The following is a 15,602-nucleotide window of genomic DNA, read 5'->3' as shown; positions in this document are numbered from 1 at the left end:
GAGAAGTATTTGAGGGAGAGATCTTATTCCTCCTCAGCATTTAACAAACAAAAATCTTCCTACTCATTTTAGTAGGGAAGAGATAAATTATTCAACTAGTAATCCTGTGACAAGAGGGAAAAATGATCCATACCTAACTCCAAAATAAATTCTAGCTTGTACCAAGGTGCATACGAAAAAATGTGACTATGAAAAGGCTCAGACAACAACAGAGGTAAATAGAAAACTGATCTCGGTTTTGGTAAGGCCTGCCAAAGCATAGAATCACAGGAAACGCATAGAAGAAAGGCCTGATGGATTTAACAATATGAAAATGCAAAACTTCTGTACTATATGAATATTACTAAGTTCAAAAAGAACAACCATGTAATTATCTCAAGAGAGGCTGCAAAGAAATCCAATAGGTAGATATTTCCTTGACAATACACATCCTGAGTCAAAAGCCAACATATAATGCAATAGTGAAACATGAGAAACACCTTCTTTTGTAGATTTGCCAAGGCAGTGAGGAAGGAGAACGGATAAACAGAATATTAGGAAAGACAAAATATTATTATCTGCAGGCTATATATCAACTAATAGAAAATGATTGATGAGGCAGTAAGGTAGCTGGTTACAAAACTAAAAATCAACAGCTCTCCTATATAGAAACAATATACCAGTAGAAAATTTTATGAAGGAAATAGTTCTTCTACAAAAGCAATGTGACCTTTTATCATGAAGATTCAATTCTCCCTAATTTAAAAAAAAGCTTTCAGTAGGATTTCAACCAAAATTTAAATGAAATGTGTTTAGAATCTGACAAAATGATTCTGCTGTTTCTCCAGACATTAAAAACATGTAAAAGCAACAAAGAAAAACTAGATAAGGGCAATGAAATACTAGATACAAAAAAGTATAATAAAGTTTGCATACCTTACATAGTACAGAGCTGGAATCAGTAGGAGTAACAAGAAAATAGAATAGAGGACGTGGAAATAGACCCAGTTAACATGGCTATCTGGCATATAATAAAGATGGTCCTTTAAATTAGTAAGGAAGAAATACATGGTGTTGAGATAAAAACACATCTTTTGGGGGGGAAAAAAAGTAACCTGAAACCTCTCGGCTCACTCTTTGTCATAAACAATAATAAATATATTCCAGATGTAGCATAGTTTTAAACATAAAGCATGAAAGCATGCAGGCCCTGGAATGGCTGACACTGCTTCTATTCTAAACCAATTTCCAATTTTACTCATAAAGCCTTTGTGACAAGATCAAATATTCACTTCCCCATACTCCCTGGTAGGTGGAGGTGACAAGGGACACACCTGTGATCAGTAAGACATCACCTTAGGGATTTGCGGGGAGCTTTGGATTCCTGAGTCAGAGAGCCCCAAGTCTCCTTCCCCACTCTTTCTTCCTACCGGGAATACAGACCCTACTGCACTCATCGTGTGATCATGAGGCAGGAAGCAGCAGGGTGGTCACTGGCGGGAGAGAAAGATGGAAAAGCATGGGTTTGTAAGGGGATTACTGAGCTAGTCTGGACTCTGACATGGGAGGGAGGCTTTCAGGAACTGGTCTTGGACATTCTCTTCATTTGTAGCCCAAATGAGTTCCAGTTGCTTCTAGTGAAGAGTTTTTAAATCTTGGAGAGAAAAACGCTTTCCTAAATATGTAAGAAACCCCAAATCCATAAAGGTAGACACTGATTAATCTAGGATAAACACTTAAAAATTTTTCCAGAGTTATAAACAAATAAACAGACATGTACCATATATACATTTAAAAGATAAATGATAGAACAGGAAAAATATCCAACACATATATATAAGCCTAATCGCTTAATATGCACAGAACTCACAAACAAAAAACCATGTACAATTCAATGGAAAGGTGGGTCCTTTATGATTCAGCCTCGGAGGTTACTCAGCATCACTTCTGCTGAACTATACCCTACTCTATTAGCTGAAGCAGTCATAAGCCCACCCAGATCCAAGGAGAGGGGACCTGAATCCCACCTGTGAGTCAGAAGAACATCAGAGAAATTGCAGGCACAATTTGAAACTGCTACAAGCTGTAACTACTGAATTTAGCAATTCCCGTGTTAAGAATTTATCCTACAAGAGCAAGCAAAGCTGTGTATACAAGATGCATGTAAAGGACGCTCATGCTAGCATTATTTGTAACAGTGGTTGTCAAATTGCAGCATGCTTCAGAATCACCTGGAGGGTTTGTTAAAACATAGATTTCTGGGTCCCACCCGGAGTTTCTAATTTAAGAGTTCTGGGATGGGGCTGGAGAATTTGCATTTTTGAAAAGTTCCTAGGTGTCGTTGATTCTGCTGCTCTGAACAACAGACTTGGACTGCTGCTGATTTATTACATTACTGTCTCAAATTCTATTATTGTACTTATTTTCCCATTTCACAAAGAAAATCTGATCCAAGTATATCGCGGTGGAACAGGGAGAAATCCCCGGCCTCGTTACAGCCTGGCCAACAGATGCTTAGTCACATTTTTGATGGACAGAAAACTCTTTGGGCAACTGAACCTTGAATTCTGATTTCTAACCTCAGCCCAGAATTGCTCAGTAAGACCAATGTGTAATTTGAAACAGGAGGGCGGAGAAGAATCATAGTTACTCTATTCCTTAACCTCCTCACAGAGGTATATTCACAGCTAATGCCACTTCCCATCCCTTCCTGCGTACTCCAGGCTTTATAGGAGCCGTAAAGTCCATTCCTAACTTTATTTATTCATTTATTTTTGGCTGCGTTGGGTCTTCATTGCTGCGTGCAGGCTTTCTCTAGTTGTGGCGAGCAGGGGCTGCTCTTCCTTGCGGTGTGCGGGCTTCTCATTGCGGTGGCTTCTCTTGTTGTGGAGCATGGGCTCTAGGCGCGCAGGCTTCAGCAAATGCAGCACGTGGGCTCAGTGACTGCGGCACGCGGGCCCTACACGGGCTTCAGTAGTTGCGGCACAGGGGCTCAGTAGTTGTGGTGCTCAGGCTCTAGAGCGCAGGCTCTGTAGTTGTGGCACACGGGCTTAGTTGCTCCGTGGCATGTGGGATCTTCCTGGACCAGGGCTCGAACCCATGTCCCCTGCACTGGCAGGAGGATTCTTAACCACTGTGCCACCAGGGAAGTCCTCTGTTCCTAGCTTGACAGGTGTGGAATACTAGAAGGAGTAGCAAAGTAGTAACTTTTCTAGGTTACTAAGCATTACTATACTAGGAAGTCTCAATTTTCCATATTAGCATTTTCAATTGGCTTTCTGCCATGAGTGTGGAGGGGCTTCTTGTTCTAATACTTCATCCTTCTTGCTGCTCTTATTTGGTTATATTATATTCCTATATGCTACACTAAAGCATGGAGTAGTTTCTGTGGAGGAACCCTGGGTTGAGCCTCAGATCATCTGAGTGATAGGCCATAATTATTTGCCCTGAAGTACTAACGTAAGAGTCACTTCCTTAACTCAAACTCTTCCTCTGCTCCCTTAATGATTTACAAAACCCTTGCTTCACCCCAATTTACTTTCCCAGCCTGATCCACCTGGTTCTTCCTTTAGGAATTCTCCATCCCAGTCACTTGGAGCTATCTGGGGTTTCTCCAAATATGCACCGTGCATTCCACCTTTACACTTATATAAATGCTATTTCCTCTTCCTGAAAGTTCTTCCCCACCCCATCGCTTCCCCATGAATTCTAAGCCACACTTGACACACAGCACATCACTTCCTCCAGGAGGGTCTAGTGCCATTAGGAAGGATGCTGTATGCCTCTGGAATCACATAGCACCATTCACACTGGTCCCATACTACCATTATTTGTGGTGTCTCTTGTCTCCTGTAATAGTGTAAGTTCCTCAAGGACAGAGACCATGTTCAGTTCACTCGAGGAGTGCAATCTGCTCAGAGCAATGCTTTGTAGGAGCCCAGCATCACAGGAAACTTGAAGAAGGTGCCCTCCAGACACTCATGGAAAAATGCAAATGTCCTTTCAAAATTAATGACTGGATGTCCTTACAAAATGAATGAGTGGAATTCAAACTTCTCATATGAATTGCGAAACAGAACCATAGCAGAGTTCTAACAGCACGTTTAACTAAATGCAAATATAGCAAATGTTTCTTACTTTCAGCTGTAGTCGCACCCGGGCCAAAAAGAACTTCCAACAATTTTCTCTGGAGTCCACCATGCCCAGACCATGAACTTCACTACGAATTCCAGAAATTATCTTGTCTACATCTTCATCACTGAACAGATCAGGGATTTCCCCTGCCCCCAAAGGAATGAGTAGGATTATTAAAAGACTGCCACAATTTAAATTTTATACATGACTTGAAATGCTTTATAATACAAAGTTCACCTTTAAAGAGTTTGAAACAGAAACACAATTTTTCTTCTTGCATTTACAAGACACACAACACACTGAGGACAAGCTATGACGAATCCACCCACTAAACTCGCCCATGTAGGAATAACATTTACTTCACTGAAGGCCTCTCCAAGGCATCTCACATCCGCAAGCAGACTAAGAAAGAATATACTTCAAATTAGTTAGGTTTATAGGTTTCTCCTCAAAGAATGCCCCAGCAAACATCTCAAAGACAAATTGTCTCTATTTAAAGTTCACTGAAACTACAGATCATTTGTCTTTGGGGAAGATCTTTCATGAAATGTGTTGCTTTAATCACCTGATGCCAGCAAGCCATTAATCAGCACGAGAAAGCTCTCATCCAGAACCTGTGCATCTGTCAGCAGGAACGCAGTGGGCATGTTCTTGGCTCCGGTTCTGACGTACAAATTGGCAAGATCTACCTGTAAGGAAAGGAGGCCATTATTCACGCTGTATTAAAATGCTGGTGTGACGTTGGGAGTGTGTGTGCGAGGGCTAGGGAGAATTGAGGCGCTACAATGGGAGGGCTGTGTGCTGTCCTTTCCCCCGTTTACATATTCTTTCCTCACAGTGACCATCTTCTTACGGGGGCAAACAGCATGACGTCACCTCCATTTCTGGCATATAATGATGAGTATCACGTTTGTGGCCTAATGGAGCCCAAGACGCAAATAGGCTCCTGAGAAACAACTCCCTTCTCTTCCAGTAAAAGCAAATGCAGTAACGCCACTGTCAAGCAACGCAGTTAAAAGAAGTTTTTGTCTCATTTCAACAGCTGTCTACTCCATTGGCTGGTGTCTTATGTAGTTAGTTTTATTTAGTAATATTGAAAGCATGTGGTGTTTTTTTTTTTTTTGCTTTAAAATAGCACTTGCCACAAACTCTAAGTACTATTTTGTAAGTACTGTTGTAACTCAAAAGCAAAATTTTAAAAACACGTCAGAGCTTCTTGACTGTGTTCCCATCATATTTTATTTTCATAATCTGCTTCAAAGTGGAAGAAATCTCTTCGCGCTTGTAAAAAAAAGTAAAAAGAAAAGTATCTTTTTTCCCCTCACTCCATCGTATGGGGCTATGAATACTGCTGATTATCAAGTATGGTCAATGCAAAAGAAAAAACATGTTTGTGTAAGCAAGTATTTAATAAAATATTTTCTGAGCCAGTTCTACAGGCTTATATACCTATAAATGTTGGTAGCAATTTGCTATTACTAATCTGACCATGAAGGAGAAACCGCCAACTAAATCCTCTAAAGAGCTTTCCCCCCTCTCCATGGATGACGGGAGCACTTATATCCTGGGGCAGAAGGGGCGCGGGGATGCCCATCACTGTACTTACCCGAAGTTCTTGGATTCCAAAGCCTTCGGTCAGAGTGATCTGGAAGACCTCGAGGCTGCAAACGTGGGCCGCCAGGCGGGACAGGCTCTGCTTGCCACTGCCCGCCACTCCAATCAAGAGCGCGTAACCCCGAGGAGCCCGCAGGATCCGGCTGATGCGACACCTGGGGAGAGGAAGCACACCCCCTGCAGATGATATCCAACGAGCCCTGGGGCCATGTCTGTTTCGTTTTTCACATATTTAGATACTAAATTCCGATTTTCACGTCAGACTTTCCATCCCTGTTCCTCTGTTTTCCCATTAAACAAAGATGCTGCCCGAGTCTGCCCCCGCATCGCTTGCCTAACAAACCATCCTGGTTAATGACATCTGGACTCTCACTGCTGTATTACTCTCCACCAGAAGAGGACAGAAAATGAAGACAAGGCCTTTCATCAAAGCGTCACATTTTCCTGATAAGCAAGAAAGATCCTAACCTCACATCAGCATCCACGTACGAGGACATCAAAGGGAGAATATTTTTGGGCCAGAAACCTTTGCTGTAGAATTACTGTGGAAAGAATGGATTTGTTCAAACCGACACACACCTCACATGTGACTTGCTTCATGCATTTTAAACACCTGCCTTTTTGTATGATTCTTGACGTCCTTTGCACTAAAGCTTTCCCTGTGCCTCGAGCTGTCTAAAACATTTACTGAAACTGTTAGAATCCCAGAGTTACATTTCCGGCAAGGTCAACTAATCCCTTGTTCTGTATTACTGAAGAGATTCTCAATGCTTAAACTTTTGATACTATTGCTGTATCTTACAGTTAGGAATAAGTTGGCTTTAACATGATCAAAATATGCGTTTGGTTGAAGAAATCTGCCATAATTATGTCATAAATATTAAGAAAAATAACAAAACAAAATATAAGCATACTGAAACCCAAATGCAGAAAAAAACCAAACAAAAAACCAAAAAACCACACTGTTGTATTTGCTCTCAGCTGCTTTCCTGAATGAATTTAAACTTCAAGCCCTGAATGATCCACATAGATTTTTTTTTTTTTTTTTAAAGAGTGCTTTTTGAAAAAATGAAGTTGGGGTCACTTATACAAGGACCAACACATGTGAGCATTTCCTGAAAACCTTCAATAGCTGAAAAGACAGGTTATTTTTCCAAGCTCAGCCATCGCATTACATTTTATTTTACAGGACCACACAACAAGACCACCTTGGGAAAGCTCTGAGGCTACTCTGTCACGAGTGACACCCCAAGTTACAAAGCAGGGTTGTCATTTCATTTTAATGTGTGCTTTGAGGTCTGCACCTCACCAGAGTCTCTCAGTGGCAAAAGTCCCTTTCTACAACATTCTAGGACACTCTCTGAAATCATCTCTGACACTGAGTAAATCAGCTTCTAGCTCATAACCCCTGATCAAAGTAGTGGCTTTCCCTTTAGGTCACCGAGAACTCTGTGTTGAAGGATTAGAGGGGAAGACTCTTCAGCGCCAATGGGACATCTCCTCCACCCGAGCCGCGACAGACGGTCACCGTATACTAACCCAACCAGCAACAGTATTACTAATAACTCACTTATCACCACGGTCAGAGATTCTAACTGAAGCTTCCTGTCTGCGTAATCAGAGGATTGCAACTGCAAAGGGATCGATAAAACAATCAACACCTCACATGCTTATAATAACCGATGATGGGGAGACCTCCCAAGTTTTTCGTAGGCACTTGGGCTCAACATTTAATCTGCTCAAATTTTCTTCTGAAAATTGAATTCTCCACGTTTTTTGGGTCTGTTTGAGTCACCTTCCTCACATACTTCCTTCTTTCTTGATTTATTTCATTATTTTAGTCTTTGCCCAAATATCACTTGTTTGAAAAGCCAGTGTTATTCATTGAACGGCTTCCCCCCAGACTCATATATTGAAGTCCTAACCTCCAGTATCTAAGGATATAAGCTTATTTGGAAATAGGGTGATTGAAGAAGAAACTAGTTAGGATGAGGTCATAGGGGAGTAGGGTGAGCACCTTATCCAGTACGACTGGTGTCCTTATAGAAAGAAATTTGGATACAAACACACACAAAGGGAAACTGCCACGTGAAGATTGGAGTTAGGCTGTCACAAGCCAAGGAACTACCAGAAGCAAGGAAAGAATTCTAGAACAGATCCTCCCCAGCACCTTCAGAAGGAGCACAGCCCTTCCAGCCCTTCAGACTTCTTGCCTCCAGAACTGTTGAGACAATAAATATGTCTTTCTAAGCTGCCCAGTTTGTAGTGTTTTGTTAGAGCAGCTCTAGGAGACCAGGACGGCCACTGAGAAATAATGGTGACTAGGAGAACAGGATTGGAAGGAAAGATGCAATCAACTTCCCACACGGCAGCAGCAACGGCAAGCTGTTTAGACTCTTCAACAGATCCTGTCATTCCCGTGCTAAAATCTGACCCAAAGCTTCTCACTGCAGTTAGAATGAAATAAACCCCGCCTCCTCTGGTAAAAAGGAAACACACTGTACACGTGAGGCCTGTGCCCACCTCCCCATCTTGTCATATACTGCTCTCCCCACTTCGCCAGGATGCTGCCACAATGACCCTCTTTCTGCTTTTGAACGTTCAGTCTTGAGGCCACATGACATCTGCCCATACCTAGAGTGTCCTTCCTCCAGATCTTTCCATGCCTAGCTCCTGCGTATCATTTTGATCTCACCTTAAATGTCACCTCCTCACATAGATAGCCAGTCCCTCTTTGGGAATCCAAACGCTTATTTCTCAGAGTCAATCAATTTTATTCCTCAGCAGGACATACCACTTTCTGCCATTTTTCTCACTTGCTTATTTGTTCATATCCTTATAAATGTCCCATCGCATCACTAAAACATAAGCTCGATTAGAGAAAGAACTAGACTGTCTTTGCTGCTGTCTCCCCAGCACCTCAGGCAATGTCTGACAGCAGGGGTGCCACAGACAGTTGCATAATCTGTGCACTGCACAAGATGCCCAGGCTAGGAGGTAAGAGCCTTGTCAGCCATGCTCTACACCAGGAGAGGGGCCTTTTTCTAATTTTCTGCCCAGAAAACATGGCCCTCCCTCTTTTTTTCTAATACGCACATAAGTACTGAATAGGCTGGCAATGTTCCTCTTTAGCACTAAGTAGGCACTCAATCAACATTCTTAACCAAAGAAAATCAGTTTGAGTCCATCCTGCCTCTGCCACTTATGAACTTTAAGACTTTGAACAAGTCACTTACCTTCCTCTTTCTTAATATTCTTACCTAACAGAGGTACAGTAAAAGAAAATGAAATTATGGCTCTGATGGCACTTCAAAAAGTAGTGTACCTATGTAAGACCTTATTAAGATTGTGACATAATTTATAGAGACACTTAATATTTTTTTAAAGGATCCAGGACACCTAAACCTATTATTATTTATTCATTTATATAAAACTTATCTACTATTATACAAAGAATTACGTTTGATATTCTTGTATTTGCTGAAGGTAAGCAATAAAAGCTCTTAGTGACCTTCTCTGAATCAGGCCCATACATTCATAGTTATATAAACTAAGAAGATTTGAATGACTTTTTGCAGAAGATAATTTTCTCATCTAACTCAGATTATCAATTACTTTTCTTTAGTGTAAAAGTCAATTTCCTTCCTCAATTTCCTTCCTACATATGTACATTCTTGAGGTCTTCTACAAGTTGCCTCTTGCTTATGACATGGTAAGTGGCTGCATTTACTGGGATGTGACATATTTATGTCATTTTAGAGGGTTGTGGCCTACCTTTGTTTTTTCTTCTTGTGTTGTCAATCAAGTTTTATTTTTTTCTTTTTTTTGAGGTAACATTGGTTTTTAACATTATTTAAGTTTCGTGGAGACACTTAGTTTTATACTGTATGGCAAACAAGAAGTAAGAACTGATAGTTCCAAGTATTCAACAGATCACACTGAACAACAACAACAATTGTGGACACCCAGCCATTTTTACTTTGTGGAAAAGCATCACAGCCAGTCAACTCACACATGTTGCATGGCGTCTTCAAATAAAACAAGGTGCATGGCGGCATTGAGCTCGTTGTAGCTATCTAAGGCTTCGGTCAGAAATGTCCTCAGCACCTCCCAGTCTCTCATCGGCAGGTAACGTGGGTCTTTGCTGCCATTAGCAAAATGGCAGTAGATGAGGGGCTGTTGAAGCAGCACGGAGCTGTCTACACCCTGCAGGAGGAGGAAGAGAAAGACACGGTCGTGTCAGTCTCCAGAAATGATTCATCTGGAGGCAGAGTGGCCTATGCAGGGAAAAGCTTGCAAATCAAACCATGAGTAGGTGGGTATGCTGCTCCCCAGTACAGGCCAACTGCATCCTGGGGTCACAGCTGTTTCAGCCAGGTAAGCGTATGCACAATTCGTTCACATCCTTATCCCATTTCTGCTCCAATGCCAATTTGTGCCAGAGCAAACAGTGACCTCTGGCATTCATTTACTTACTTCAAAATATTTACTAGCAGTTTCCAGCATGTTTTTATGAAACAAATTACGATCCTTTGTGTCTATCAGTTTGTCTCCATAAACACGAGAAGATTCATGAAGCCACAGGCGTATTAAATCATTTGGACCCTTTAAACACTCAGGAGAAGCAAATAAAATCCCCTACAAGGCAAGAGTGATAAATATTAAAACTTCAGAAGGTGGTGGCATTCCAAGATAATATTTCCTTTTAACATTTTCTTTAACTGTGTACTGAATTTAGCAATACACTGAGTTACAAGAAGTGTTATAAAGAGTAGTAGATACATATTAGTAGTTGTACTCTCTGATAAGCAACATTTAAAAAATTAACTGTCATTTATACCCATTTTTAGGAATGCAGCTAAGACTGTACTTCAAGAGTCAGCCTAGGAACTGAATACCAGATTTTAGAACTTGTACCTGCTGCCTTCAGTGAATTAAGTTTCCAAAACCAGAGTACAAACAGCAAACATGCAAGTCACAGCATGATAATATTTTTTACTCTAAAATCCTGTGATATCATTTAATCTAACCCGTTCATTTCAGAGATGAAACATATGAGACCCAAAGTCCACTGCCTGAATTCACCCTTCATGGGTAGTCAAAGCATTTTTATTCCCCCCTCTCCTCAACACTGTCCTTCATATCTTGGATTCATATAGGCCCAGTCCTCCTGGAGAGAGTCACTGTGCTCTGGGCTTATGGGACAACACCAAGGGAGTCATAGAGACTTAGCTGCAAAGGCTAAAGAACTGGTTGATATCAGGCGTAGCTGAAAGACTGGATATGAACTGTGAGAAGACAGGCTTCTCACCCCATGGTCTCCCTTCCCTCCTAAGATCAAAAATCTGCTTTTAAACACCACTTTATTGAGCACAGTCTTTCAGGCGGGTGCTAGAAATATCGAGATGAAAAGGAATGGTCCACGTTCTGCGGAAACTTCTGCCTAATGCGGTGTGAGTTTTGAAGCAGTTGTGGAGTGATTTAGAAAGGAGGGCTATAAAAGTATAGAGAAACAAAAATCACCAAATATAAAGAAGTCTCATGAAGTTTTCATATTCAATCAGTTTACGACTTCTGTCACAAAAGAACTTTGAGCCATAAATAACTCTTCAACTGCTTTTACTCTACCAAGTAGGCCACCTAAGTTGGATATTTTCAGAATTCGAAAGTTTTGAATTCCTTCTTTGGAACTGCCTTTCTAAATCATATACATACATACTGTCCTTTTACCAGATAAGCAAGTTAAGTGTCAATGACAAACCAAAATAATCTAGGAATTTAAGAAATTATAATTTCTCTTGATGCATGTTTAAAAACTGTATCGCATACATATTAAAAAATGAAAAATTATCCCTCTTACTTGCACAGAAAGAAACACTCAAATATTTATATGGAATAAATGAAATAGGGAACTAGGATTTCTACCTTAGCTTCTGTTGCTAAGTCTCTAGCAGCCTAAGAGGACTCGCTACTCTCACTGACAAAACGGGACTAATAAACCTGCCTATGGTGTAAAATGAAAGAATACATGCTCAAGTACGCAGCATAGCTTTCGACTAAGTTCTATGAATGAACACCATTAATATTGCTATAATCAGTGTTCTACTCAAGACACATAACACAGAGCCACTGAGGTACCTGGAAGACGTTTGACAGGTCTCTCAGATTAAAGAGGTAGTGGAATTTAATGGCTGTGGGTAAAAAGTTGTGTGTCATCGTCTGATGGAATGCGATTGTTGCCTGTATCAAAGTGGGGCCACTCCTGAGAACTGACGGCCCAAATGCTTGCTGCTGGAAATGGAAATTCAGGATTTGGCTGTAGATGGTGTTTAGTGCATCCATGGATGGAAAGTTGAATGCAAACACTGTGAAATGTCTCTGAAAAGAAAAACAAATATAAGAGTTGCATAAAATACAAAATGTAATGGGACCAGATTACAAAAAAAGGGGGGGGGACCTTATTTTTTCAACTCTTCCTCTATCCATGCCCATTGCCATGTAACTTGGTAGTGCCTTCCACTCTCTCAGACTTCCCATAAGACTTGATCAAGGCAACAGGAGGTAGAAGTAACAGGGTACCAGTCACTGTCAGACGCCTGTGTGTTTCCACTTGCTGTCTTAAGGCTCTACCTCTGCAATGAATTCTACATGCCTGCCAAAGGATGAGAGACACATGACACAGAGCCACGTTGTCCCAATCACAATCACTCTAGCCAAAGCCACCCTGAGTAGCTGACAGTTAACTCCCCAACATGTGAACAAGTCCAGCCAAGATCAGCAGAGTCACCCAGCTGAGCTTCAAGTGACCGCTCATAAACTAGTAAACAACACTGACTCTTGTATGCTGTTGTTGTATGTACGGTGGTGGTGGTGATGATTATTTAAAAGCTTACATGCACTCAGAAAACCTGAACGTAAATATTTACTGTAGCTTTCCTCAGAATTGCCAAAATGTGGAAACAACCAAGGCATCCTTAAATAAGTAAATGGATAAACAAGCTATGGTACATCCAGACAATGAGTATTATTCAGTGATAAAAAGAAATGAGCTATCAAGACATGAAAAGACATAGAGGAACCTTAAATGCATATTTAGGCTAAGTAAAAGAAGCCAGTCTGACAGGCGTAGAGAATGGACTTGAGGACACGGGGAGGGCTAAGGGTAAGCTGGGACGAAGTGAGAGTAGCACTGACGTATATGCACTACCAGATGTAAAACAGATAGCTAGTGGGAAACAGCTGCACAGCACAGGGAGATCAGCTCGGTGCTTTGTGACCACTTAGACTGGTGGGATAGGGAGGGTTGGAGGGAGACGCAAGAGGGAAGAGATATGGGGATATATGTGTACGTATGGCTGATTCACTTTGTTATAAAGCAGAAACTAACACACCACTGTAAAGCAATTATACTCCAATAAAGATGTTAAATTTAAAAAAAGAAAGAAAGAAAGAAGCCAGTCTGAAGAGGCTACATACTATATGATTCTAACTATACGACCCTCTGGAAAAGGCAACACCATAGAGACAGGAAAAGGATCAATGGTTGCCAGGGATTCAGCGGTGAGGGGGTTGTGGCGGGGGAGGGCTGAACAGGTGGAGGGAGTACAGGAGATTTTTAGGACAGTGAAACTACCCTATGTGATACTTTAATGACAGATACCTGTAATTATACATTTGCCAAAACCCACAGAATGTGTAACACAAAAAATGAACCCTAATGTAAACTTCAGACTTCAGTTAATAATAACTTATCAATATTGGCTCATCAGTTGTAACAGATGCAGCACACTAATGCAAGGTGTTTTTAAATGGGTCACAGCGAGTATGTGGGAACTCTCTGTGCTTTCAGCTCATTTTTCTGTAAACCTAAAACTGCCCTAAAAAGTCTACTAATTAAAATAAGCTTCCACGCTTCACCAAATGTCCAGTAGAACCATACATCCTAATCTTTACCCAAAAGCACTAAGAATCAAGATCTACAACGTGTGAGTATGATATTCAGGGGCTCTTTGGAGGAGAGCTGTATTCAACACCTTACCTGTAGTCTAGGATTGATAGTGAAACTGCCCACCATCGGATTCATGCAGGCAACATACTGACAGCTGTGGATTTCTTTAAGCATCACTTTCTGTCTATCATACCTGCAAGACAGAAAACAGAACCTTAAGTCCCAAAGCTCAAAATGACAACAAAACCCACCAATCCATAAAGGACTTCACAAATTGTTTCTTTCGATCTTTACAATTGCTCTGTGACGTTGAGCTTGTTAGCCTACCTGAGAGACATAAAAACTAAAGCTCAGAAAACTGAAGACTACACGGCTCCTTTGATGCCAGAATCAACATAAGGAGCCAAATCAATAGGTACTATTACTGCTTATAGATTCTCGTGTGAGTTTGGTTAGAAACATCCACAGCAAGACTGGGGGATTGCAGACTGCAATGCCCAGATATTACCAGATAGTTACATCCCACAGAAAAGCTTCTCCTAAGTAACTGAGTGTGAGTTAATGCATTAAGGAGCTTAACGCTTAAACTAGACAGTTTACGTTTCTAAGATACTTTTCAATCCACTTCTTCCAAAGATTCAAAGCAAACCTATTCCATTTAAGATGAGCAACAGGGGATGCAAAGTGAAACCCAAAACGTATCATAGAAAACGCTCCTCAGAAGAGGAAGAAACTGGGGTAATTCCATTTTCTTTTAGATGTCTTTATTGGAGTATAATTGTTTTACAATGGTGCGTTAGTTGCTGCTGTATAGCAAAGTGAATCAGCTATACATATACATATATCCCCATATCTCCTCCCTCTTCTCTTGTGTCTCCCTCCCACCCTCCCTATCCCACCCTGCTAATTCCATTTTTAAATGTTTATCCATAGTCATAACAAGTAGATTTTGGTAGAAAATACAATACAGACAATCGCTTACCAGTGACCATAATCAATATGCTGTCGAATCAGACTGTGGGGCTGAACAGTGCCATATAAGTCCACTGCAGGCATATTCATGTCGTCGATAAAATAAACCAATTTTTTATTTCCTCCTGGACCATAGTTACGACCAGCTTTTTTCTCTAGAGGTTTCTCAAGAATTCCTGAAACCAATGTATAATTCTGTCCACCAAATAAAGTGTAACCTTCTGTTTATATATAATAAAATATAAACATATTTATATATGAATATAAAATAGAACCTTAGTCCTTTTTTCTTGTTTTTCCTCATCCTCTCCCCATTTCACCCACTCTGTGGCTTCAAGTACCATTTCTCTGCAGGTTAATCCCAGAAACATGTCTCTGTTCACCACCTTCTATGTCACACTCTCCTCGAGCTCACCTTGACTCTCCTTTCCTAGAGAGTCAGTATCTGCAGCGTGATGTCACACTGGCCATCACATCTGAGACCACACCATTGCTGACCTTTGCACCTTCCTTCCCTGTACCTACTGTAAAACACGAACCACTGCTGGTCCACCCAGAACCTGGTGGATCAGTCTTTCTTTATCAAAATAGAGCCTAGGGACAGCTCAAGAATTTCTCACACCTCTCTTCTTGGGCCACAGGGTGCAGAAGTACAAGAAGATACTGTATGTAGACATTATCGTGTGTATACATCAAATTACATTTCTTCACATGCGTATCTGACTTTGTGTCGGTATGTTTAAGAGAAACTCATGAGTATAGAAAATCTTGAAAGGTGTGGATCTGAGATGTAGCGTCTAATTACTTGCCTACTCTCTAAATGGACTATAAATAGCTTGAGGATGAGGAACTATATCATGCTCATCTGTATTCCTGATGACAACCACAACAAATAAGTAACTGTTAAAAGAACAAAGGAATGAATGAAGAAATATACAATGAATAAATTAACAAA

General features: G+C 40.9%; 1 protein-coding gene across 1 annotated transcript in view; it reads right to left on the bottom strand.

The window, feature by feature from the left end:
• Positions 1 to 15,602, bottom strand: part of DNAH11 (dynein axonemal heavy chain 11) — a 335,983-nt gene that overhangs the window by 131,128 nt on the left and 189,253 nt on the right. Inside the window, exons 47-54 of the mRNA XM_089917707.1 lie at positions 14,658 to 14,823; positions 13,766 to 13,868; positions 11,866 to 12,105; positions 10,204 to 10,365; positions 9,740 to 9,933; positions 5,720 to 5,882; positions 4,679 to 4,802; positions 4,117 to 4,259 (exon numbers count right to left, since the gene is read on the bottom strand). Coding sequence (XP_089773833.1) covers positions 4,117 to 4,259; positions 4,679 to 4,802; positions 5,720 to 5,882; positions 9,740 to 9,933; positions 10,204 to 10,365; positions 11,866 to 12,105; positions 13,766 to 13,868; positions 14,658 to 14,823 — 1,295 coding nt within the window. The remainder of the gene's footprint in view (positions 1 to 4,116; positions 4,260 to 4,678; positions 4,803 to 5,719; positions 5,883 to 9,739; positions 9,934 to 10,203; positions 10,366 to 11,865; positions 12,106 to 13,765; positions 13,869 to 14,657; positions 14,824 to 15,602) is intronic.

This window comes from Delphinapterus leucas, chromosome 9 (genome assembly GCF_059928025.1).
Source record: "Delphinapterus leucas isolate spDelLeu-1000000601 "Yukka" chromosome 9, BTC_Dleu_Yukka2, whole genome shotgun sequence".
Lineage (NCBI taxonomy): Eukaryota > Metazoa > Chordata > Mammalia > Artiodactyla > Monodontidae > Delphinapterus > Delphinapterus leucas.
The sequence above is the reverse complement of the archived record's forward strand: the minus strand, read 5'-3'. Positions and strand labels throughout refer to the sequence as shown.